General features: G+C 47.2%; 1 protein-coding gene and 1 non-coding gene across 6 annotated transcripts in view; one reads left to right on the forward strand and one right to left on the reverse strand.

Moving 5' to 3' along the window:
• NINL (ninein like) overlaps positions 1-23612 on the reverse strand; it is a 103849-nt gene that overhangs the window by 48252 nt on the left and 31985 nt on the right. For 3 of the 5 annotated variants that reach the window (XM_057703264.1, XM_057703265.1, XM_057703263.1), the window contains exons 2-3: positions 9158-9351; positions 3159-3255 (exon numbers count right to left, since the gene is read on the reverse strand). In XM_057703264.1, coding sequence (XP_057559247.1) covers positions 3159-3255; positions 9158-9351 — 291 coding nt within the window. Of the gene's footprint in view, positions 1-3158; positions 3256-9157; positions 9352-9748; positions 9842-9931; positions 10123-23612 lie in introns of those variants that run through there. The other 2 variants (XM_057703266.1, XM_057703268.1) reach the window with 2 other exon arrangements.
• On the forward strand, positions 16081-16187 carry LOC130834257 (U6 spliceosomal RNA). Its single transcript, XR_009048640.1, has one exon. It is a non-coding gene; the product is annotated as a U6 spliceosomal RNA (small nuclear RNA).

Below are 23612 nucleotides of genomic sequence, written 5' to 3' on the forward strand. Positions count from 1 at the left end.
GGCATACTTGGGAAAGCAGGTGCAGGAGACGGGAGAGGGCCTGACGCATGTGGGCCCTCACCAGGGCTCAGCCTGCTCGCTGCTCACGTGGAGGTCGTGACCCCGCACCACGTCTACTCCCAGCACCACGTCTACTCCCCGGCTTGGCTTTGCTCCCGCCCCTCCCCTCCTGAGCGCCCCTCCCCGGTCCATGCCTGCAGTCCCACCTGCCCTTGATGTGGCCCCATTTCTTCATCGTTTCAGCTGGTCAGCACCTTCCTCAGAGGAATGAGATGCCCAGAAAACACACGGCTGTTTCATAACGTTCCCCAAACGCGTCACCTCCCTCTCTCCAACAGGGAGAAACGCTTCTCTAGAAAAGTGTCCACCTGGCAAGTCAGGACAGGAAGGGGGCAGCTTCCCACCACCCACAGAACACAGAGCCATGGCCTCTCGGTGGGAAGCACTGGGGGTCACAGCCAGTTCCCACCCGCGGCCCAGACGGCCCGCAGAGCGCAAGGCCAGTGGTGCCCTGCGCTGGACACCTGGCTGTGCCTCCTGCGTGTGCGTATTTATTTATAGGTGCAGAATACCAAGGTCTACAGCTTAAAGGACTTTCGTTATATGTTCTGTCATGCCCTTTCCTGAAAGGAGCAGAATGACCCAGAAGCAGGATGTTCTTCAAAACCCCGGGCTAAAAAAAAAAAAAACAAAACAAAACTAGGCATTTGGCCTCCGGATGAGCTCCAGGCTTATTCCTGGAGCATCAAAGCACCTTTTTCCAATCATGGTGGGGGACGGTGGGAAGATCAGGAAGCAGGAGAGAGCAATGCTATAGACAGGGCCGGGGAAGGAGGGATGAAGCCCGTGGATGGGGGAGGCAGGGAGGGTGGCCGTGGTAGGAAGCTGAAACACACCAGGCCCTGGAGGACAGGGCAGGGCTCGCCCGGCTCTCACAGCCCGTGGCTGCAGGGCCATCGGCCACCCTGCCTCCGTGCACGAGCCCCGTCCGAGCCGCCTCAGGTGGGCCTACGACCGTGTAACTGAGGAAAGCACTGAAAATCGAAAGAAGAGAAAAACAACACAAGACAAAACCAGAATTGGTGCGGAAAAGCGTTGGTCCTGAAACAGCTTCTCCTGTCTTTGGAGGAACTGAGGACCCATCCCACAGATGCACGTGTGTTTCAGCACAGAGAGGGGAGAGGTGACATGGGTGTGGCCTTTCTTAGGCACGTTCATATCCACGGTCACACCATCACGCTCCAAAACTCTGAACAGGGAAAGGCAAGCGGCCTTCTTCCCACCTCAAGGAAGAAAAGTGTGAGACAAAGCAACCAACAACCTGAGCTTCAGGGCCTGTGGGGCCGCTGGCAGGCTGACTCCTCCCCTGCGTCAGGGCTCTCTCTGCGGCAGTGGCTCCAGCAGGAGGAGGTGGGGCGGGTGACTTCAGCCCCAAGGGAGGGGCAGGTGCTCCCCTGAGGGGAGCAAAGCCTCACCTGAATAATAGGTATGATCACCCACAGGATTTCTGGGAGGGTTCACTGCAGTCTACATGAAACATACATGAGCTCCAAGCCTGGCACACACAGCCTCCCTTAGGGTACCCCTGGTGCCCCAGTCGTGCGCCTGCTCTGGACCAAGGACCCGTCAGGGGTCTGGGAGCAGACCGGGGGTGCTGCGGGACAAACTCCTCAGACACCCGCCCCACGTGGGAGGCAGGGACCCGCTGCCACTTCACTCCCCTTCCCGACACTTGTCAGACACAGCCGCGGCCAGCCGGGGCACGGCAGGTCTGCCAGCCAAGGAGCGGCACAGCTTCTAAGGAGCACATCCGCCATCGCCTTCGAACTGGACCCCACAGTCCACACATCCGAGTAGGCCTCCCACTAAAACTCTCCCTCCACCTCCTGACCAAAGCCACCACTTCTGCTTGTTCTGAAATGCTACCTTTGTCCCACGGGCCCCGCTCAAAACCAGGCTTCTCCCAAGTCCTAGGAGCACAGAGCACTCTTGTCTGAGACAGGAGACAAGCTAAGACTTCCTGCCTGCCCCGCCGGCCTCCGAGGCCTGGCTAACACCTTACACCTGCACTTTTGATTCTCTGACTCTTCCATCCCCCCACTCCCACTTTATCTTGTCAACACGCCAGGCGCTAAGGACAGCACACAGGAGTAACCTGACATGTGTGATATTGTGATTTATAATATGCATTTGGTCTTTCTCCCATCCCTGGCACAGCTCCTAAAACCCTTGGAATTTTCTAAGTGATGAGAGCAGCCATGCCTGAGTTTATGCTGATGGGGTGCCTTTTTTGAACCACACCTCAGGATGGGCTGGTTGCCAGGGGAACCAACAGTGTGGTTAGAGGTTTGGAACTTTCAGCCCCAATCCTGACCTCCCGGGAGGGGAGGGGCTGAGATGCTGAGTTCAATCACCTGCCCAATCATTTGATCGGTCATGTCTGTGTAATGAAGCCTCCATAAGCCCCAAAAGAACAGGGTTCAGAGAGCTTCCCCGTTGGTGACTGTGTGGAGAACGGGGAAGAGTGAGGCCTGAAGGGGTCATGGGCATGCCAATCCCCTTCCCACAAATCTCTTACCCTGAGTCATATTCTTTTGTAATAAACCAGTGTTCCAGGAAGTAAAAGGGTTTCCCTGAGTTCTGTGAGCTGCTCTGGCAAATTAATTGAACCTGAGGAGGTCATGGGAGCCTCTGATCTATAGCGGGTGGGTCAGAGCACAGGTGACGACCTGGATTTGAGACTGTTGTCTGAAGAGGGCGCAGTCTTAGGGGGACTGAGCCCTTCCCCTGTGGGGTCTGACACCGTGTCCAGGTAGACAGCGTCAGAATGGAGTTGAATTGTAGGACGCTCAGCTGGTGTTGCAAAACAGCCCGATATATAATATATAAGCCCGATATATAAAAACACATATATCTAGTGACCAGAAGTGCTGGTATATTCAGAGAAGTGTGTGTAGTATAGAGGACAACAAAAGAGTTTTCCCCTTACAACGCTATTTTACAACTAAGGAAGCAAAAGAAGAAAAAACCCAAACGTCAGTTCCAGTCCATGCAGCCTGGCAGCAACAGACCTGCTGCGTCGTTCGGTCAGAACGTCATCCTCCAGAAGTCACAGAATCACGGAAAGAGACGTAACGGAGACCAGAAAGGCCTCTTACCTGACTCCAAAGACCCACTGTCTTCGTCTGAGGAGGCAACACCAGCCTGTGATGACAACACAGCCACGAAACCATCCTTAAATTCCTCGAAGTTAACCTGTGAATTTGAGAAGAGAGGTCAATGTTACTTTCTATAGGTCACATATGTAACACACCGGCCTTTTGGTTTTTCTCAGATGGAAGATTCGGTGCTGAGGACATTCGTTTTTTTCAAAATATTTACCCAAGATTTTTAAACATTGACGATATAATAAGGCAAGTAAAAGTGAACCATAAACCCATCACCAAAAAACGCTATTAACAACTCCATAAAAGTAAATCAGACAACATAATTAGAAAACAGTGCAGAACAGAGGTGTCTCATGACCACAGACAGTAACACATAAAGAAACATCAATGCGGGACTCCCCCGTGGTCCAGGGGTGAAGACTCCAAGCTTCCACTGCAGGGGGCACGGGTTTGATCCAAAAAAAAGAAAAGAAAATCCACCCCACCACCAAGAAAGAAAATGCCAGCGCCTGGGCGAGCCCTCCACCACGGTTCCTTTCCTGATTAAATCCCCTGCCCCTACTCTGACTTTTAGGGTAACAACATCCTTGCTTTTATACCTCATCTGCGTGCATCCCTAAACAATACAGTTTACTTTTGCCTCTTTTTAAATTTGATCTAAATGGAATCATGTGTATATATTATTTTGTGTCAGACTCATTACTTCTGTAATATTCATGTAACTTGCTGTGTGTAATCCACCCATTTTCTCTGCTCAATGGTGTAACTGAGCAACGATTTACTACTCCACCCTCCTGCTGGTGGACAGTCCCATTACTGCCAGTGTTTAGTTATTTAAAAAACAACAACAAGGACTTCCCTGGTGGCGCAGTGGTTAAGAATCCACCTGCCAATGCAGCGGACATGGGTTCGATCCCTGCTCCAGGAAGATCCCACGTGCCACAGAGCAACTAAGCCCGTGCACCACAACTACTGAGCCTGCGCTCTAGAATGATGAGCCACAACTACTGAGCCCACATGCCACAACTACTGAAGCCCAAGCGTCTAGAGCCCGTGCTCCTCAACAAGAGAAGCCATCGCAGTGAGAAGCCCGATCCCTGCCATGAAGAGTGGCCTCTGCTCTCTGCAGCTAGAGAAAGCCTGCTCGCAGCGACGAAGGCCCAATGCAGCCCAAAATACATAAATAAATAATCTTTAAAAAAAGAAAACAACAACAAAAAAAACTGGCTTTGAACAGTTACACACGTGTGTCCTTAGGAGTTTCTCTGGAGTACATGCCTAAGAATGGGATTGCTGGGTCACAGAACATACATTTAAATCCCCTTGCTGATTGAATCTTTTATCACTATAAAATGCTGACCCTCTTTAGTTCATTAATGCTTTTTACTGTAAAGACTAGCTTTCTTATACAGTATTTACATCTTATAACTTTTTACCAAACTTTTTTTTTTACCAAACTTTTAATAATATCAATTCTTTTATATCCTCATGTTTTAGACACATCTCTTACAAATAGTATATAGTTGGATTTTTTTCCCTAATCTGAAAATCTTTACCTTTTAACTGAAACATTTTACAATTAATGTCGTTACTGACATATTGGGTTGGCCAAAAAGTTCACTTAGGTTTTTCCATAATATTTAGATTTAAATCTACTATTTTATTTGTGCTTTCAATCTGACCTGCTTGCTTTTTCTCCTTTCTTTCCTCTCTTCGTATTTACTGATTTTCTTTTAGGACTTCATTTTCCCCCTTATTAATTCAGAAGTCATATAGTCTATTTCCATTCTCTTATGGTTTATCCTAAAAATGACAGCACACATCCTCAGCTTGAAAGTTTAACATTAATCAATACTTTTACCTTCTTCCATGACAACACAAGGAGTGTATGATACTTTAATTTCATTTATCACACCCTTGACTTTTGTGCCTTTGTTATCATATATTTTAACTCTATACAGTAAGTCCCCTACATAGGAATGAGTTCTGTTCTGAGAGTACATTCATAAGTCCAGTTTTGCTCATAAGTCCAACAAAGTTAGCCTAGATACCCTACTAACACAATCAGCTATATAGTACTGTATAGTAATAGGTTTATAATACTTTTCACAAATACGTAAAAAAACGAATAAACACAAAAAACGAAGAAAACCTTTTTAATCTTACAGTACAGTACCTTGAAAAGTACGGTAGTACCTACAACAGCCGGCATACAGGGCTGGCATCGAGTGAACACTCAAGAAGAGCTACTGCCTGGAGTAGGGAGAGGAGGTGGGAGGTGGCAGAGCTGAAGGCTCGTCAGCAATAGGAGATGGAGGGCGAGCTGCAGTGTCACTCACGCCTGACGTGGACGGCACAGGTTCTGGTTCCTTGCTGGATTTCAATTCCATCCACCCTCTTGAAAAAACAATCCAGTGATGCCTGGGCAGTAGCTCTTTTTTTCTCATCATAGATGACACGGTAGCACTGGATTGCATTCTGAACAGCTGCTGCAACCTTCGTGTACCGTTCTATGTTTGGGTCCTGTGCCTCAAACACTAACAGTGCTGGGGCTTCCCTGGTGGCACAGTGGTTAAGAATCCGCCTGCCAATGCAGGGGACACGGGTTCGAGCCCTGGGCTGGGGAGATCCCACATGCCTCGGAGCAACTGAGCCCGTGCACCACAACTACTGAGCCCACGTGCCACAGCTACTGAAGCCCATGCGCCTAGAGCCTGTGCTCCACAAGAGAAGCCACCACAGTGAGAATCCCTTGCACCAGCAAAGAGTAGCTCCCGCTCACCACAACTAGAGAAAGCCTGTGCACAGCAACAAAGACCGAACCCAGCCAATAAATAAATAATTAAAACAAAAAACAAAAAAACTAACAGTGCCTCCTCAAATAAAGAAAATCCCTTCGCCATTTCCTGCATCGTGAATCTCTTTGGTTCTTCAGTTCCTTCTTCTTCCTCTTGTCTCTCTTCGTCCTTTCTCTGGGCCTCCAATTCCATCAGGTCTTCATCAGTAAGCTCCTCGCATGCCACAGCACAGCAACAGCACTCCTCGCACAGCAAGGAGTTCAATGAAGTCATCCTCTTGCAGATCTAGCTTCAGCTTGTACACAAAAGCACAACCACTTGTGGAGGATGCACACATGTGACAGTGTACTCCAGATGTGTGAACTAACTTACGTGATTGGACATGCAAACACACGTTTGCATCTTTGAAAGTTCGCAACTTGAAGGTTCATATGCAGGGGACTTACTGTGTATTTTACACCCCTACAAAATATTATTTTTGTTTTATATAGTCAATGTTTATTTAGAATTATTCAAATATTTACCACTTTGTTTTTCATTTCTTCCTGTATTTCTGACCTGTTTGGGGTAATTTTCCATCTATTTGAAGTACATCTTTGAGAATTTCATTTTTCTTAATTATGCTGGTGCTAACCTCTTTTGGTGTGATTGTCTGAAATGTTTTAATTTCCCTTTTATTCTTTTTCTCAGCAAAAACATAATTTATTAAAAGAATAGTGGGGCTTCCCTGGTGGTGCAGTGGTTAAGAATCCACCTACCAATGCAGGGGACACGGGTTCGATCCCGGGTCCAGGAAGATCTCACATGCCTTGGAGCAACTAAACCCATGTGCCACAACTACTGAGCCTGTGCTCTAGAGCCCATGAACCACAACTATTCAGCCCACGTGCCACAACTACTGAAGCCTGTGTACCTAGAGCCTGTGCTCCACAACAAGAGAAGCCACTGCACTGAGAAGCCCACGCACCACAACGAAGAGTAGCCCCTGTTCCCTGCAACTAGAGAAAGCCCACGCAGCAGCAACAAAGACCAAATGCAGCCAATAAATAAAAAAATAAATGAATGAATAAAAATTTTTAAAAAATAAGAGTGGAAATGATCCAGATGTCCATAAGGAGAATGGGCAAATAAACTGTGATTCAGTTAGACAACAAAAGATGACAACAGGGGAAAAAAACAAAAACAAAAAGGCACTGACAGAGACAATACATCTGCATTGTGTGAACAGAGTTCACAGATATGATACTGAGTAAAAGAACCAGAGACTACACACGGAGCCTGTGCTGTATATTCCCATTTGTATAAAGCTCAGAAATAGGCAGACAAATCCAAGCTGTTTGCACTGGGACAGTGGTAACTGTTGGAGGCAGAGGGGTCACAAGGGCACCTGAGGTGGGATGCAGGATGCTGGCGGCCCAGGTGTGCTCAGGGTGGACGTTCACTGAGCTGCACGCTTCAGCTCTTTTCTCTACCTGTGCTTCAACTGAAGTCACACAGAAAGAAATCAACACAAGAGCTACTCGTATGTCAAAATGTCACCAGTAAGTGCTGAAAAAGCAGGCCTGCAGCTGTAGGTCCAAGCATGCTTCCCACACCTGGCACAGAACTTGAATGAGCACATTTCTGTTGCTGCCGGTGGGCGCATTCTTTCACCTTTGTTCTTAAAGTGTATTCTTTTTTTTTCTGGCCACTCCGTGCAGCATCTGAGATCTTAGTTCCCCAGCCAGGGATTGAACCCCGGACCCCTAGCATTGGGAGTGTGAAGTCTTACCCACTAGACCACCAGGAAAGTCCCCTTAAAGGGTATTCTTGCTGAGTATGGGATTCAGGTTGGTAGCTGTTTTCTTTTCTTACATTGGAGACACCTTTCCATTGGCTTCTGGCTTCTATTGTCACATCTGAGAAGGCAGCTGTCAATCTACCTATGGTGATTTTCAGCATATGTCTTCTCTCCTCTGGCTGCTTTTTTGTTTTAATTAATTAATTAATTTTATTTTTGGCTGCATTGAGTCTTCATTGCTGCACACAGGCTTTCTCTAGTTGTGGTGAGTGGGGGTACTCTTTGTTGTGGTGCACTGGTTTCTCACTGTGGTGGCTTCTCTTGTTGCAGAGCACGGGCTCTAGGTGTACGGGCTTCAGTAGTTGTGGCTCATGGGCTCAGTAATTGTGGCTCTTGGGCTCTAGAGTGCAGGCTCAGTAGTTGTGGTGCGGGGGCTTAGTTGCTCCACAGTATGTGGGATCTTCCCAGACCAGGGCTCGAACCCGTGTCCCCTGCACTGGCAGGCGGATTCTTAACCACTGCACCACCAGGGAAGCCCCCAGGCACTGTTTTTAAAATGAACATGTTAACATCTGGACACATTTAAGAAGCAGGAACACTAAGAAGGTTCTTAGTGTTTCCCTCAGGAAAGCAAATTGTGGTCTCAGTTCCAGATCACCATTCTAGACGACCTTGAATTTCCTAGAGAAAAGACCTCTCTGAGTGCATACTTCCTATCTGGGATAGGTACACTCACAGGGCACTTCTGAACACAGTGAGCCCTGGTTCCTGCAACAGCAGTGGGGCAATGTCTGTCCAGCTGCTGGACGAACTTCACGCTGGGTAATTTTATGAGACAATGTGCCTTCGAGATACTCTGAAGCTGCCTCTGAGGGACCCAGCACGTGAGCTGCACACAGATCACTGTCAACCACAGGCACCGCCCATACCAGCAGCGCACCAGCCCATACCATTCCACTCCCCAGACAAATCACCCAAATATCTTTCTGGAAAAACAGAACAAAACAAATCTCTGGAAGTTACTATGCTTTAAAAAAGCAATATTGAGGAACTTATTTCTACAACATAGGCATTCCATAGAAGGAAAAACAGCATCCCATTTCCTCCTAACTTTCCATTGATGAGTATCTCTAGTCAACTGGTATTTCTCAAGATGCCCATAGCTATAACCACCCGATCTCTGTACTTTTCTTTGTGAAAATGAAGTCAAGGGACTTCCCCGGTGGGCCAGTGGGTAAGACTCCGTGCTCCCAACACGGTGGGCCCGGATTCGATCCCTGGTCGGGGAATGAGATCCCACATGCATGCTGCAACAAAGACCCACCACAGCCAAAATAAATAAATAGAATGAATATTAAAAGAAAGAAAAAAAACCTTTTTAAAAAAAAAAGAAAATGAAGTCAAGTACCCACCCTGGCAAAGCGGTCATTTCCTAGAAGTGTTTGCAGAAGGACTGGCAGTTGCTTTTCCAGATGAAGCTTCAGGCAGAGTTGGGTCAGCTCCTCCCGGTCCAGGAAGCCTGTCCCTGTGGTGTCACAGCTGCTGTAGACGTCCCTGAGCTGCGAGACATAGTGGCTCTCTTCCTCTTCGTCCATCCCATCGCAGGCTGCGCGCAGGGAGAAGAAAACGGTGCCCCTGACTGCTGCTCCCACCTCCCTCCAGGGTCCCGATGCACCAGGCAGTGTGGCCCAGGGCAGCGGAGGAGCCAGCGTGCGGGAAGGGGCACCAGGGTCCTCTCTGTACATAAGGCTGGAGGAAATCAAGAGAGGCCAGAAGTGCGTTCCCAGGGAGGCTGTTCTCCTTCGCTGGCTTGAAGAACCAAAATTACTTTATTCTGAAAAAAGTATCTATTACAGAATAATCAGAAAAAAAGAGGTACGTATAAAGAGAACGAAAATCACCCAAAATTTCACCACCTAAAAAAAAAAATCATTATTAATATTTTGGTGACTATACATTCTACTTTTTCTCTATACACACACACATAGAACCTCCTGGCATACCTGCCTGAACTTCTGCCCCAGGATTCCGGTCTTGGGCAGAACTCAGGTATGGGGCTGGAGGTCAGAGGGCACTGAGGGGCCCTCCCAGGAGCAATGACAAGCCAGCTCCCTTCTGAGAGAACTTGCTGGACTGCCCCCCTGACTCCACGCAAGGGCTGACTCAGGGGCGAGGGCCCCACACACCTGGCCCACAGCACCTCGGTCACGCAGGCTTTGCCCAATGCACAGTTGAGTTCCTGGCCGCTCAGAAGCACTTCTTTTCCTCTCTTTTCCCTCATCACCAGGAACCTGAGACACTGTCCCAAGACAGCAGGTGATTCGTCTCTGGCCGTCCAGGCACAGGCAAGCGGTGTGACTCAGGCAGGCCCAGCATTCTATAGGTCAGGTAAAAAGGATCTTTCAGTCGCCATTTGCTAGGACATGTCCTGACCCCCATCCAAGATAAGGTCCAGCTATGCTTTTGAAATACTGGAAAAGATGCTAGGAGAAAGGAGGCACTGCTTCTGGTCACGTATGCCCTATGGAATTTGCCCTCCTCCTGCCCCAGGATTGGGGGTCTTTCTGTAGCTGAGATACCACGTGACAAACCTCAGTGCTGAGATGGGGCAGGAAGGCTTGGAAAAACTCCAAAGGCGTCTTCACCTGGGACATACGGCCCGGGCTCAGGCCTGTACCACAGCCACCGCATGGGAGTCACGCGGATGGGTGTGGCTTCCCCAGGACTCCGGGGTCCCAGAAAAGGGCTCAACTGACAGGTCACCGGGCACTCTTAACACCTCAGAACTGTGGAAGGTCTCAGGGTTGTGGAGAAGTCCGAGTGGGGGCTCAGAATTCTGATGTTCACACATCTCCATTTGCCGGAAGCTGGAGGCAATGATTTGGCGAGTGATACACGTGGGAGGGGAGAGGGGAGTAACCCAACACACACACACGCACACACACGCACATGTGCACACGCACATGAGACGTGCTCAACATTTCTAACTTGAGACACCCAAATCAAAACCACAGTGAGATACTACCTCGCACCCGTTAGGATGGCCGCTATAAAAAATCAAAAACAAAACAGAAAACAACAAGTGCTGGTGAGAGTGCTGAGAAACTGGACACTGCTGGTAGGAGGGTAAAATGGTGCAGCTGCTGTGGAAAACAGTATGGAGGTTCCTCAGGAAACTAGAAATAAAGCTACCGTATGATCCAGCAATCCCACTGCTGGGTACACACCCCGAAGGACCAAAAGCAGGATCTCAAGTTCTCTGCCCTCCTGTGTTCACTGTAACTTATTCACAACAGCCAGAGGTGGAAGCAACCCAAGCGACCATCGGCAAAAGAATGGATAAAGAAAATGTGTTATGTCAATAAAATGGAATATTATCCAGCCTTAAAAGGAAGGAAATTCTGTCACCTGCCACAACATGGATGAAACTTGAGTGGAATATGCCAGTCACAAAAGGACAAATACTGTATGACTCCGCTTCCATAAGGTAACTAGTCAAACTCAAGGAGACAAAGTAGAGTGGTGGGTGCCAGGGGCTTGGGCAGGGGGATAGGCAGGGTTGCTCGGCAGGTACAGAGTTTCAGTTTTGCAAGATGGAAAAGTCCTAGAGATCTGTTACACGGCAATGTGGATACCAGTTAACACTACTGAACTGCATATTTTAAAATGATTGAGAGTAAATTTTATATTATTGCATTTTTTATAATTAAAAAATTAAAAAATAAAACTTTAATGAAAAAAAGTTCAAAATTTGGTGGCTTGCTTTCTGAAATTGCCTGGCTCTGTTCTGTGGCACTTTTACCTGGATTTTCTTTCCTTAAAAAATAAAAATAAAAATCAACCCCAAAGTCCAGGCATTCTCTAAAAGCCCAGGAAAGGGAACCAGCTGACGGGGACAGCGGATCTGGAAAAATACAAGACTTTTCCAAGCAGACAGATGGCAAAGTCCCACAATAAGGGCCAACAAAAAAAAAAACACCCACACCGAGCAAATCCTCATGAAACTTCAGCAAGTCCTAAACGTGTCCAGAGAGAAAAGAGCATCCCTGCACTCAGCACCAGGTGTGACTCCCTCAGCAAAACTGGGAGTCGGAGGCGGAAAGACATCCTACGGAAAGATCACTTTCAACAGTCTGGAAGCTAGCGGGCAGGTACTTCAGCAAAATGAGGGATCAGCCAAGAAGGAGGAAGACGCAGGGTGTGGATCTGGGTCCCCTGCAAGCAGTGGTCACCGTTCTAGGAGGGCAGCCTCGGGCAGGGCCACAGTGCAACCCACACAAACTGGCCACTGGGGACCCGCATCATGGGACCACGGGGAAAACAACATGGGTGGTTTGTTTGTTTGTCTGTTTTTAATGTATTTGGCTGCACCTGCTCTTCATTGTGGCACGTGGGATCTTCGTTGCCGTGTGTGGGATCTTTAGTTGCAGCATGTGGGATCTAGTTCCCTGACCAGGGATCGAACCCGGGACCCCTGCATTGGGAGCGCGAAGTCTCAGCCACTGGACCGTCAGGGAAGTCCCCAACATGGGTCGTTTCTGACACATCGGATGGAGCATTTGGAAAAGAGTATCTTAAAAAGTAAACATGGAAAAGCCAAGAAAGCCTCCATAAAGCCAAACTGGGCACAAGAATGGAGTTGTAACCACGCCCCAGACACTGTCCCTGTGGTAGGCAGGCAGCGCATCCTCCACAGATGGTGGGGGGACAGGGAAGCATGGGGGAGGCGGCCCAGGGTACCAGCCTGCTCGTTTACGGCCCAGGCGGTGTTTCTCAGGCCTCCTTAAAGCAGCTCCTGACAGAAGTCCAAGAGCATCTAGCACTTCCACAGCTGCCGTGCGCCCTCCCCATCTCTGGAACGGGCTCCGCCCTCCCGCCCCCCACAGTGAGACTCTGCAGCCAGCACCCAGCCCGCATCAGGAGACTCGCCCTGATCAGGGGTCGGGGTTGCTGACCTGAGCTCTGGCCCATCCAAACCCTCTCTGCTGGGAGCACCACGTCATCACCTAACACAGGCGTGAAGGGCAGGGAGGGGATGGTGCCGCCTCCCAGAGGGTCCGCTCCTGGGGTGATGTTGCTAAGCGAGAGGCCGCGGTGTCCTCCAGTGAGTTCTTCCTCGAGAGGAGAGGCGCACCCCTGTGCAGCACCCCCACCCCACCCCACATCTGCTCTTGCCTCGGGTTCTGAAAGACCTCCCTGCAGCAGGACGGCCGCGGACCTCGGCCCACCCGCCGACGGCTGCCCACGGGGCGGGGCGGGGACGGGGGGCCCAGCAGGCACCACGGCTCAGACACAAGGGGGAGGTGACGTAGGATGCTCTCAGGACAGTCGGCCGCACAACCCTCCACACTGGCTCGCAAAGTTGGCTCTTGGGGTCCAGCAGGTACTTAAGATAAGTTTTCAAACTGACACCAAAATGCACCTGGTCGGAGTCAACTCTCTTCAGGCCCCAGGATCTGACCCCCACCCCCGAGCCTCCAGACACCAGACCCCCCCTTAAACCCTGCTGTCTGCACGTTAGTGGCATCCCTGCAGGGTGAGGAGCCCAGAGAATGGCCACTTTCCTGCTGCTCAGGTCAAGGGAGACCGGCCAAGGGCTCCCTGAGGACATTTTAAAGCATCAGAATCTTCCTGAGCCGTGCAAAAGCCACCCTAAAAGACCCCAGATGTGGGCAACACTGCCTTCACAGCTGAGGTGACCAGTGCCCTTTGAGCCTCTCTGCAAGGCTACAGGGCCCCAGCAGCCTTGGCTCTGGGCCAGTCAAGGCTTCTGTCTATTTGTGTCTAAGGGGCTTCCCTGGTGGTGCAGGGGACACGGGTTCGAGCCCTGGTCTGCGAAGATCCCACATGCCTCACAGCAACTAAGCCCGTGTGCCACAACTACCGAGCCCATGCACCACAACTACTGAAGCCCACGTGCTTAGAACCTGTGCTCCAAAACGAGAAGCCACCGCAATAAGAAGCCTGCACACTGCGATGAAGAGTGGCTCCCGTTCTCCACAACTACAGAAAGCCCGCACACAGCAACAAAGACCCAATGCAGCCAATAAATAAATTAATTAAATAAATAAATAAAACAATTCTTGAAAAAAAAAATTGGGTCTAAAATCCTTTGCCAGGCTGCTTAGGAGAGAGGCAGGTACCAGGCCCTGGTGCTCATCTCACCACAAAGGACAGCAGAATCCCCATCCCACACACCGTCCCCAGCCTCCCAGTCTTCCTGCTGCTCAAATCCTATTTCCAGAAAGGTCACTGGGAAACCCCCCTCCCTTCCTCCCTCCCGCTGGGGAAAATCAGTCAACCTAAACCATAGAACTGGAAGGGGAGAAGGACAGGGCCTTAACCCTGTCCCTCCCAGCAGGGAGCCTTCAGCGTGTTAACCCTGGACTGTTCAGACTCCTCGAGGCCTGTGCTGAGGGCCGAGGACACCACTCCCTAGAATCCCTGCACAGAACCCCAGGAAGCAGAAGAGAAACCAGGACCTCACAGGCGCGGCCCCGCCTCCTGCACCACCCACCCTTGGCACCCAGGCCCACTCACCCACAAAGTGCAGGGCTCACAGCCAAGAGGTCATTATAAATAATAAACATCCAGGGGCCTCTCAGTTTCCTCTTCACCCAAACTGAATTATTTAACCCTCTCTGGATTCCACAAATGCATAAATGTCTGCACATCGAAACCACCAGAAAACCTAGCCGCGTTCAGTGCTGACTGCAGGCGAGAAACAATGTTCCAGACAGAGAGGAGCCCTTGGCTTATCACGGTTTGATTCTTCTGAAATTGGAGTCAGCAGACTCGCAACAATTCTAATGCTCTAAAGCCTAATTAAAAAAATGAGCATAAACATGGCTATCAGGTGAAGCAAAACCCTGTTTTCATCCTGGGGAGAAAGACCTGCCCTCAAACTGGATACAGGCGGAGCCAGGCACTGACCAGCAGGGCCACGCAGCCCTCTGGAGGCCACGAGGGAAGGTGTCGGTTTGCATTTAACTGGTGCACGGCGATGAGGGAATTTAATCTGTGGGCCTGGAAACCCGCTGGGTATCAAGAACAAGGAAGACACTCACAGCAGCCAGGGGTGCCGATGTCTCCAAACAACCCCCAGCTCCGTGAAAACCTGCTGACCCAGAGAGCCAGAGCCAAGGTCGCATTCTAGATGGCACGTTCTGTATCTGGAAAGATGTGATGACCCAGATAAAACGTTGAAGCCCAGCCTTGGGTTCCAGAAGAGCAGGTCTCGGCACCATGTCAAATAGCATTGTGGTCGGTAATCAACCTTCATCCTTCAGCAGTTCTCAGCTTTTAGGATTAATCTCTGCATTAACTGTTTTTATGGCTTTTTTCTTGCTTTTCAAAACTTATTTATTTACTTTGCCATCATCAGCCCTATCTCAGCAATAAAGCTTGACAAGCTATTATTTCGTCAAAGGGATTTTTCAATCTCAACAACACAAAAATAAGCAGATGCCTCACTTAATTGGCAATTAAGATAATATTTGCTCTTCCTTTGTAGATAGACTAAAAATTATAAGGATATCAAACTCTAAAACTGTCCTAGAAAACCTGCTTTCTAGGGTCTCCTCACGACGACATTGTGGGACCCACTCATCTTACATAAAAACTGTGTACCTTCTAGCCAGTATCTTCTCAGTTCCTAAAGATTTTTATAACCATGTGTACTTATATTTGTGCTAGGACTATAGCTATAGACCCAGTGGTTATAAAACATCTACATAATTATTTAGTTATACACACACAAGGTTATCCACATAAGGTTCTACATACAAAAAAAACGAGCTTTCTCTTTATGTATCGTTACATATATGCAAATATACAAAACCTTACTCAGCATCAATATCAACTTCTAACTTAAATTCACATAGAAAACAATAGTTTCTCTTCTTTACTAAAAATAGCCAATAACAGTGTAGAAGAAATGACAGAACTGGAAAACAATTTTGAATCCCCACTGTAATAGCTGTAGAGTAAGGATCATCAGTATGATTAAAAACAGCAGGGAGGGACTTCCCTGGTGGCACAGTGATTAAGAATCCACCTGACAATGCAGGGGACACAGGTTCGATCCCTGGTCCAGGAAGATCCCACAGGCCAAGGAGCAACTAAGCCAGCGAGCCACAACTACTGAAGCCTGAGCACCTAGAACCCGTGCTCCACAACAAGAGAAGTTGCTGCCATGAGAAGCCCGCGCACTGCAACAAAGAGCAGCCCCTGCTCACCACAACTAGAGAAAGCCCATACACAGCAATGAAGACCCAACGCAGCCAATAAATAAATAAAATGTAAAAATTAAAAAAACAAAACAAAACAATGGGGAGTGCTCGTTTGGGCAGCACATATACTAAAATTAGAACGATACAGAGAAGATTAGCATGGTCCCTGCGCAAGGATGACATGCAAATTTGTGAAGCATTCCCTATTTTTATAGCACAGGGAACTCTACTCAATACTCTGTAATGGCTTATATGGGAACAGATTCACTTTGCTGTACATATGAAATAACGCAACATTGTAAATCAACTATACTCCAACAAAATTTTTTTAAAAAGTGAATAACAAATCAAAAAAAAATTTAAAAATAAAAAATAAAATAAAAACAGTAGGGAGAGGTGACATCATGCAAAGCAGTGGGGGAGGAAACTCCACCAAAGCAAAACTGAGCCATAATGAGTAACTGGGAGGAACTATTTGAAACTCTGGAATCAGATCAGACACTTAAAGCAAAGTGATGAAAACAGGCAGTGAGCAGGAGACAGCTACCACTCTCCACACCTCAGGGACCAGAGCCCTGAGGACAGTGGCCCAAAGTCCTGGAGTGTCTGGCCAGAACCAGAGTGGGCAGTGGGGACCATGTCCTCCAAACTCTGGGGTTGCGTGTTTTGGTTTGTCTGGTGATTGAGAGGCTGCAGCAGATTCTGGCCTTGGAGTCAGCTTCCTTGGGCTGCAGCAGCTTCCATCAGAGCATCTAGGAGAAGACTTTTGGGGGGACCTTTGTCAGGTCACTGGCTGACTGAAGACACAGCAGAATGGAAACTTCAGTCACCACGCACAACAAACAATACACTTTGCAAAAATAGTTTGGAAAAATTGCAAAGACGGCTGCAGCCCTCAACGAGTAAAAATGGTTAATCCCCGAGGTGCAGGACAAATCAGAACGTCCAGATTTCAACAAAAACTTACAAAGCATACAAAGAAATACACATGCTGGAGAGTCTTTTTTACACTAGAATTTCTTTTTTATTTTTTTTTAAGGCAGTGTGATCCGTTTTATTTTACTTTTTTATTTATTTGCGGCTGTGCTGCACGGCTTGTGAGATCTTAGCTCCCCGACCAGGGATCGAACCCAGGCCCCCTGCAATGGAAACACAGAGTTCTAACCGGGGACCACCAGGGAATTCCCTAAACTAGAATTTCTAAATTCAACTCTCTACAATTCTACCCAAATATTAAACAGAATATTAAACAGCACTTGCACAGAATAAGCAGCAACAGTTTTTCCTCCTGAAGGAACAAAGGTGAGTGCCGTGGAAGGGCATTTGCTAAAACAGATTCTGCAGATTCTCCAGCACGGCTGAAATAACTTTTATTCAGTTTAATCACTGCTGCCCAAGCTCCCTCAATAAGATGAATTTTTAAATAAACCAGCCTGTCTTCAAGCTGCATCTGTTACAACAGATGGACATTTAACCAAGGCGACGAGTAACAACTCATTATCTCAATGAGTACCAACTTGAATTTTCAACACTGAGCAGGTCTGGCAGCCACGGCCCACCCTCCCTGTTTTCCTCACATGGACTCTTACTGGATGTTTTACAAGGGATTTCTCTAACTTTGTTATTCAATCCAGATTTCCCCTGGATACGCTGCTTGCTTACTTTACCCGTGATCCTCAACGGGAGGATAACGTTACAGAATATCAGAGTCAGAAGGGGGGCCCAAAGAGCGCCAATCACCCCATTTCACAGATGAGGACCTGATATGCTACACGTGAGCGCAGAGCTGGATTTCCTCCGTCGGCTAAAGAACATGAACAGAGCATACAAGGGCACAGGCGGGCTGCAAAGGGAACATTTCCCTGCCATTCCAAGTGCGTGGCGCTTCCCTTACTCTCCAGGTGAGGGCTTCTAGCCATGCAAAGGCCTGCTGATGCCTATACCTGTGCACAGTCACGGCACTCAGTTCAGTGACCAAGGAGCAGCCCCCGTGGATTCCCCACTGTCCTCTTCTTCTGCCTTAGATTTTGGTGGCTTCCGAGAGGTACCAAATGGGTAAAATCAGGCAGCTGGAGCTGCTCACACGGACTGTTCACAGCTCCATCCGACGCTGGTCTCAATGTTGGTCGCTGAAAATTTGCTCTCGTAGGACTATGTACACCATGGTCATTGGAAAATGCTACAAATCTGGGATTTGGGGGGCAGTTGTGAAAGCTTTATCAGTATACTACACCACTAGCTAAAATATAAAAGACTGATCAAGTGTTGGTAGAGACATGGAGCAACTGGAACGCTCAGATCTTGTTAGTGGGGGTGTCATTGGCACAACAGCTCTAAAAACCTGCTCAGTTTTATCTACCAAAGCTAAATACATACACATCCTACAACACAGCAATCCAACTCCTAGGTATCTACTCCACAGAAACCATGGATTTGTGCAGCAAAAGACACACTTTCTCAGGCAGCATTATTCATAGCACCCCAAGCTAGAAGCAATCCAAATATCTATCCATAGTTTAAATAACTGGTGGCATATTCTGGGAAACTGTAAAGTCATGGAGGGGAATGAACTACATAATGACAACCTCAATCTTACAAACATGATGGAAGAAGCAGCGATATTGCATGATTCCACTTGTGTTAAGTCCAAAAGCAGGAAAAATTAATCCGTAGTGGTAGATAGTGGATGGCAGGGAGGGAATAATAAATAGGAGAACATACAAGGGGGTGTTCTGGGGTTTCTGTGATATCCTGCTGCTGACCGGGATGGTGGTGACACAGGTGTGTTCACTGTGACAGTTCATTATCTGTGCACTTTTCTTTATAAGTATATATATTTACTCATTTATTTATGCATGCGTGCCATGCCTCCTGGCATGTGGGATCTTACTTCCCTGACCAGGAATCGAACCTGTGCCCCCTGCCGTGGAAGCTCAGAGTCTAAAAACCACTGGACCACCAGGGAAGTCCCTCTGTGCATTTTTCTTACTTACATTACAGTCCGAAGTTCAAACAGTGAAGAGGGAGACTATTAGAAAGGCTGATGGAGCAACAAAGCCCATGCGCCACAACTACTGAACCTGTGTTCTAGAGCCCTCGAGCCACAACTACTGAAGCCGGTGCACCTAGAGCCCATGCTCCACAACAAGAGAAGCCATTGCACTAAGAAGCCCGCACACCGAAACAAAGAGTAGCCCCTGCTCACCACAATTAGAGAAAGCCCACACGCAGCAACGAAGACCCAATGCAGCCAAAAACTAAACAAATTTATTTTTTAAAAAACAAAAAAACACAAACTGTACTATGTAATCCTCTGGGCTTGTAAGGCCAACTGCACCTTTACCTTATTAATCAAATGCTGAGGTGGATTCCAGAGGTCTTATTCCAAGCCGGGCTGGCCTAACTCAGACAGACACCACCTCCCCACAGTCTTCTGTGGGAATCAGGGAGGGCTCCGTGCCCAGCCAAGGCCTCCGCTGGAGTCAACTCAGCCAGGTCTAGAAACGGCCCGTTGGAAGGTTGGAAGGCTCTGATTACAGAAAGAGGCCTCCCTGGAAAGATCCAGGCCTCCCTGGAAAGATCTATGCCGAGGAGAGAGAAACAGAGGGACAGAGCAGGTCCTGGAAAAAGGAAGAAGACATAGAGCTCAAATGAGCTCTCTGGTAGGTTCTTACAGCTTCCACGACAGGTTCGGGATGGGCCCCCGGGGAGGGCCATTAGCTCAGGGATCCAGTAAATGAGCAACTTCACCTCTGACGAGAGCCCCCCTGAACCAGGACAGCCCCACACCGACTCACCTTGCCACTTCTGCACGTGAGGACACGGGCCTCGGGGACCTGCAGTCCCTCCATCCCCTGCGGCCAGAAGTTATCTGCCATCCTTGCTTTATGCTAGAATCTTAACTGGAAGCGCTTTGGGACAAGAAGCACGTGATCCCAGGAAAAGACTGGAGGAATGGCACTTTAAACGGAGCCATGCGCTGACCGGCCATGGGTGTCCCGACTCCTCTGAGCATCTGTGTCCCTAACCAGTGGCCCGTAGGCAACATCAGGAAAGCATTTTCTTATTTCCCTTACGGTTAGAGACAACTTTGACAAAAAGAATCATAATTCCACAGCAAAGATAAAAGATAATTTCCTCTGTTTCGATGGTGCAAACTGGCCTGAAGTAAATGCAGCTGGGTTAGCAGGGAAACACGGCTCATGAGGAAAGCCCAGATAAGACCTCATTCCTTTAAAGAAAAATACCACTGTGCACCCTGGATTGTGTGAGCCTGGGTAGAGACGGACTGTCCGTCCCACGCCTTTCCTCATGGGGAAGAAAAGAGCATCCCGGTGATACACCTGCGACAGGTGAATGTGGGCTCGTGAAAGAAACCGTGGTGCATCACAGACAGAATGACACTCCCTGCACACCTGAATTTAAGGTTTGCAATTTATACGCAGTACAAAACTTGTGATCAACTCTGCAGCAGCATGGAAGGGAGACCAGCAGGGGAGGGCCTGGGAGGCCAGGGGTGTGGACGCCAATAACCCATCAGGTGGCCTAGGCAGGAGGTGTCCGTCCTTGTTTTACAGCTTGTGGACCAAGGTCGTGTGGTATTAACGTTTCAGGTCACAACAGTGCTAAACTGTTTGAAAGTCTTTAAACACTCAAGCAAACTTATTCCATTCTGCAGGTGAGAAACCACAGGTTTTACCATGATATTTGAAGGTGTATATTCCTCTGAAGCTCATAGGACTTGATTCATGATTTGAGATCTTTTGCCAGTTTGGGAGATTCTCAGCCATTATCTCTTCAAGTACTGCTTCTGCCCTGTTTCCTCTCCTCTCCTTCTAGGACTCCAAGGACAGGGCCATCAGACACTTTCATGCCGTCCTCCGTGTCCCCAACTCTCCTCTCTGGTCCACATTTTCCCACTTTTGTCTGCATACTTCCTCCTGGATGTCTTCTGCCAGAACTTAACGTTCTCTTCATTGGTGCCTATTCTACTCTAAATGTATCCACTAAGTTAACGTTAGTTAGTTATTACAATTTTTAATTTCTAGAATTAATTCTTTTATAAGCTACTACGCCTTCTTGAATAGTTCAGCACTCTGATAACATCCTAAGTCAGGATCACAGGTTGAGATGAATGAAAACATGGTTTGGTTCCGGAGAAGGCCAATCTGTTCCAGTTCACTCCTGCTCCTGGGAATGACCCTTCAGGTTCTAACCTAAATGCAAGCAGTTTGCCAGGCGCTCTACCTTGGTGAGGTCTGGACACTAGTTTCTGTCTAGCCGACCCCGTGAGGCTGTCAAAAGTGCTGCTCAGCCTTCTTGGGTCCTTCAGACCGTCCAACAGCCCCACAACAACACAGCCCTGATTGCCAGACTCCCCTTCCTGGGCTTCCACCCCCTCCAGGGCTTGACTTGTTAATGTTTACTGCCTCCTAGTTCTCCAGGGTCTTCGAGTGATGATGGCTAAAAATGGTCTGTCCAGATGTTTCCACTTGACTACAGCAGGAAGTCTAAATGACCCAGCCCAACATGACTACATTGTAAGTTAATTCCCAAACCTATTTATAGCCAAGGCCCATTGCTTTATGCACATCCTTACTATTTTTTCTTCCCCATTCTTCCTGCATTTCTGACTTTCCATCTTAAACTATCTAGAGCACAGCACTTCGAACTTCATTTTCAGTCTGCAGGTGGCAAACCCTCAGTTTTTGTCTATTTAAAATTTCCTCCTTTCACCTTCATCCTTGAAGGATGTTTCCACTTGGCATAGATTTCCTTTATCACATTGAATGTCACCTGTCTTCTGTTCATTGTTACTGTTGAAAAGGCAATTGTGGGCTATCTGTTGCCCCTAACGTAATCTGTCTTTCTTCTCTGGTTGCTTTTTTTTATTTATTTAATTTATTATTTATTTATTTATTTATTTTGGCTGTGCCGGGTCTTTGTTGAAGCATACAGGGTCTTCATTGTGGCATGCCGAATCTTTAGTTGCAGCATGAGGACTTCTTAGTTGTGGCACGCATGCAGGATCTAGTTCCCCAATCAGGGATCGAATCTGGGCCTCCTGCATTGGGAATGTGGAGTCTTACCCACTGGACCACCAGGAGAGTCCCCCTGGCTGCCTTTAATAATCTCTATTTTAGTTTGTTTTCTACCATTTCTGTCAATACATCTACACTATGATGTACTTTTTAATTTACCCTACCTGGAATTCACTAATTTCTTGACTCTATGGGTTGATGTACCATTAGTTCTGGAAAATCCTCAGTCATTATTTCTTCAATTATTGTCTCTGCATTGTTGTCTCTTTCCTGCTAAGACTCAATTAAAAATGTTAGAACTTTTCACTCAAGCCACTCTGTCACTTAATCCCCTCCCACTTCTTTATTTCTACATGCTGCATTCTGTATAATTTCTATTTACCTGCCTTCCAGCTTACTAATTCTTTCTCTAGCTCCATCTAATCTACTGTGAAGCATGTCCATATTGATGGCTTAATTTTAGACGCTGTATCTTTAAGTTGTAGGATTTCAATTGTGTTCTTTTCTAATTTGCTGTGTTACTTTTTATTACTTCTTACTGAATAATTCCATGCTGAAATTTCCAATCTTGGCTTTTATTTTCTTTCATTATGATTAGAATATTCATTTTCTCTGAGCATGCTAATATCTCATGTCTTTGTGGCTCTGTTTCTGTTGTCTTTTGTTTCTGCTGGTCCTGGTTCATAGTATCTTGTTTTTTTGTGTCTCTGGTTAAAACTGACTATCTGTGAACATTGTACACAAAAAATTACTTGGGGTATTAATTTTTGATGCATGGGATGATTAAATCTTCCTCTGGAGAAAATTTTTAATTTGCTTCTGCTAATACCTTTCTGGGGGCAATACCAACTTGAGACAAATCTTAAACTACATTCAAGATTTCAAATTCTTTGAACCACAGAAGTTGTATTATCCTACAAGCCACTGCAGGTAAATGGAATACTTCCACTCCATTCCCCAGTCAAAATGAGTGATGGTTTGGTTCATTAAATAACCTAGAAAGAGAAGTTTTACCTGAAATTCTCTTCACTGAATAACATATCTTGGATAGTATTCCATATGTGTATGCACAAATACATTAAGGTGCAAATGTAAATATCATTCAGTTATAGAAAGAGCCTCCTCATTCTTTGCTACACCTACATGTACCACATCTGCTTAACCAATTTCCTATCAATGAGCATACACTGATCATTTTATATATATATGTATATTTCTTTTTCAGATTCTTCTCTACTATGGTTTATTACAGAATATTGAATATAGTTCCCTACATTATGCAGTAGGTCCTTGTTTATCTATTTTATATACAGTAATTTGTATCTGCTAATCACAAGCTTCTAATTTATCCCTCCCCCACCCCCTTCCCCCTTTGATAACCTTAAGTTTGTTTTCTGTGTCTGTGAGTCTGTTTCTGTTTTGTAAATAAGTTCATTTGTATCATGTTTTAGATTCCACATATAAGCAATATCATATAACATTTGTCTTTCTCTGACAACTTCATTTAGCATGATGATCTCTAGGTCCATCCATGTTGCTGCAAATGGCACTATTTCATTCTTTTTTATGGCTGAGTAGTATTCCATTGTATATAT

Source organism: Hippopotamus amphibius, chromosome 12, assembly GCF_030028045.1.
Source record: "Hippopotamus amphibius kiboko isolate mHipAmp2 chromosome 12, mHipAmp2.hap2, whole genome shotgun sequence".
NCBI lineage: Eukaryota > Metazoa > Chordata > Mammalia > Artiodactyla > Hippopotamidae > Hippopotamus > Hippopotamus amphibius.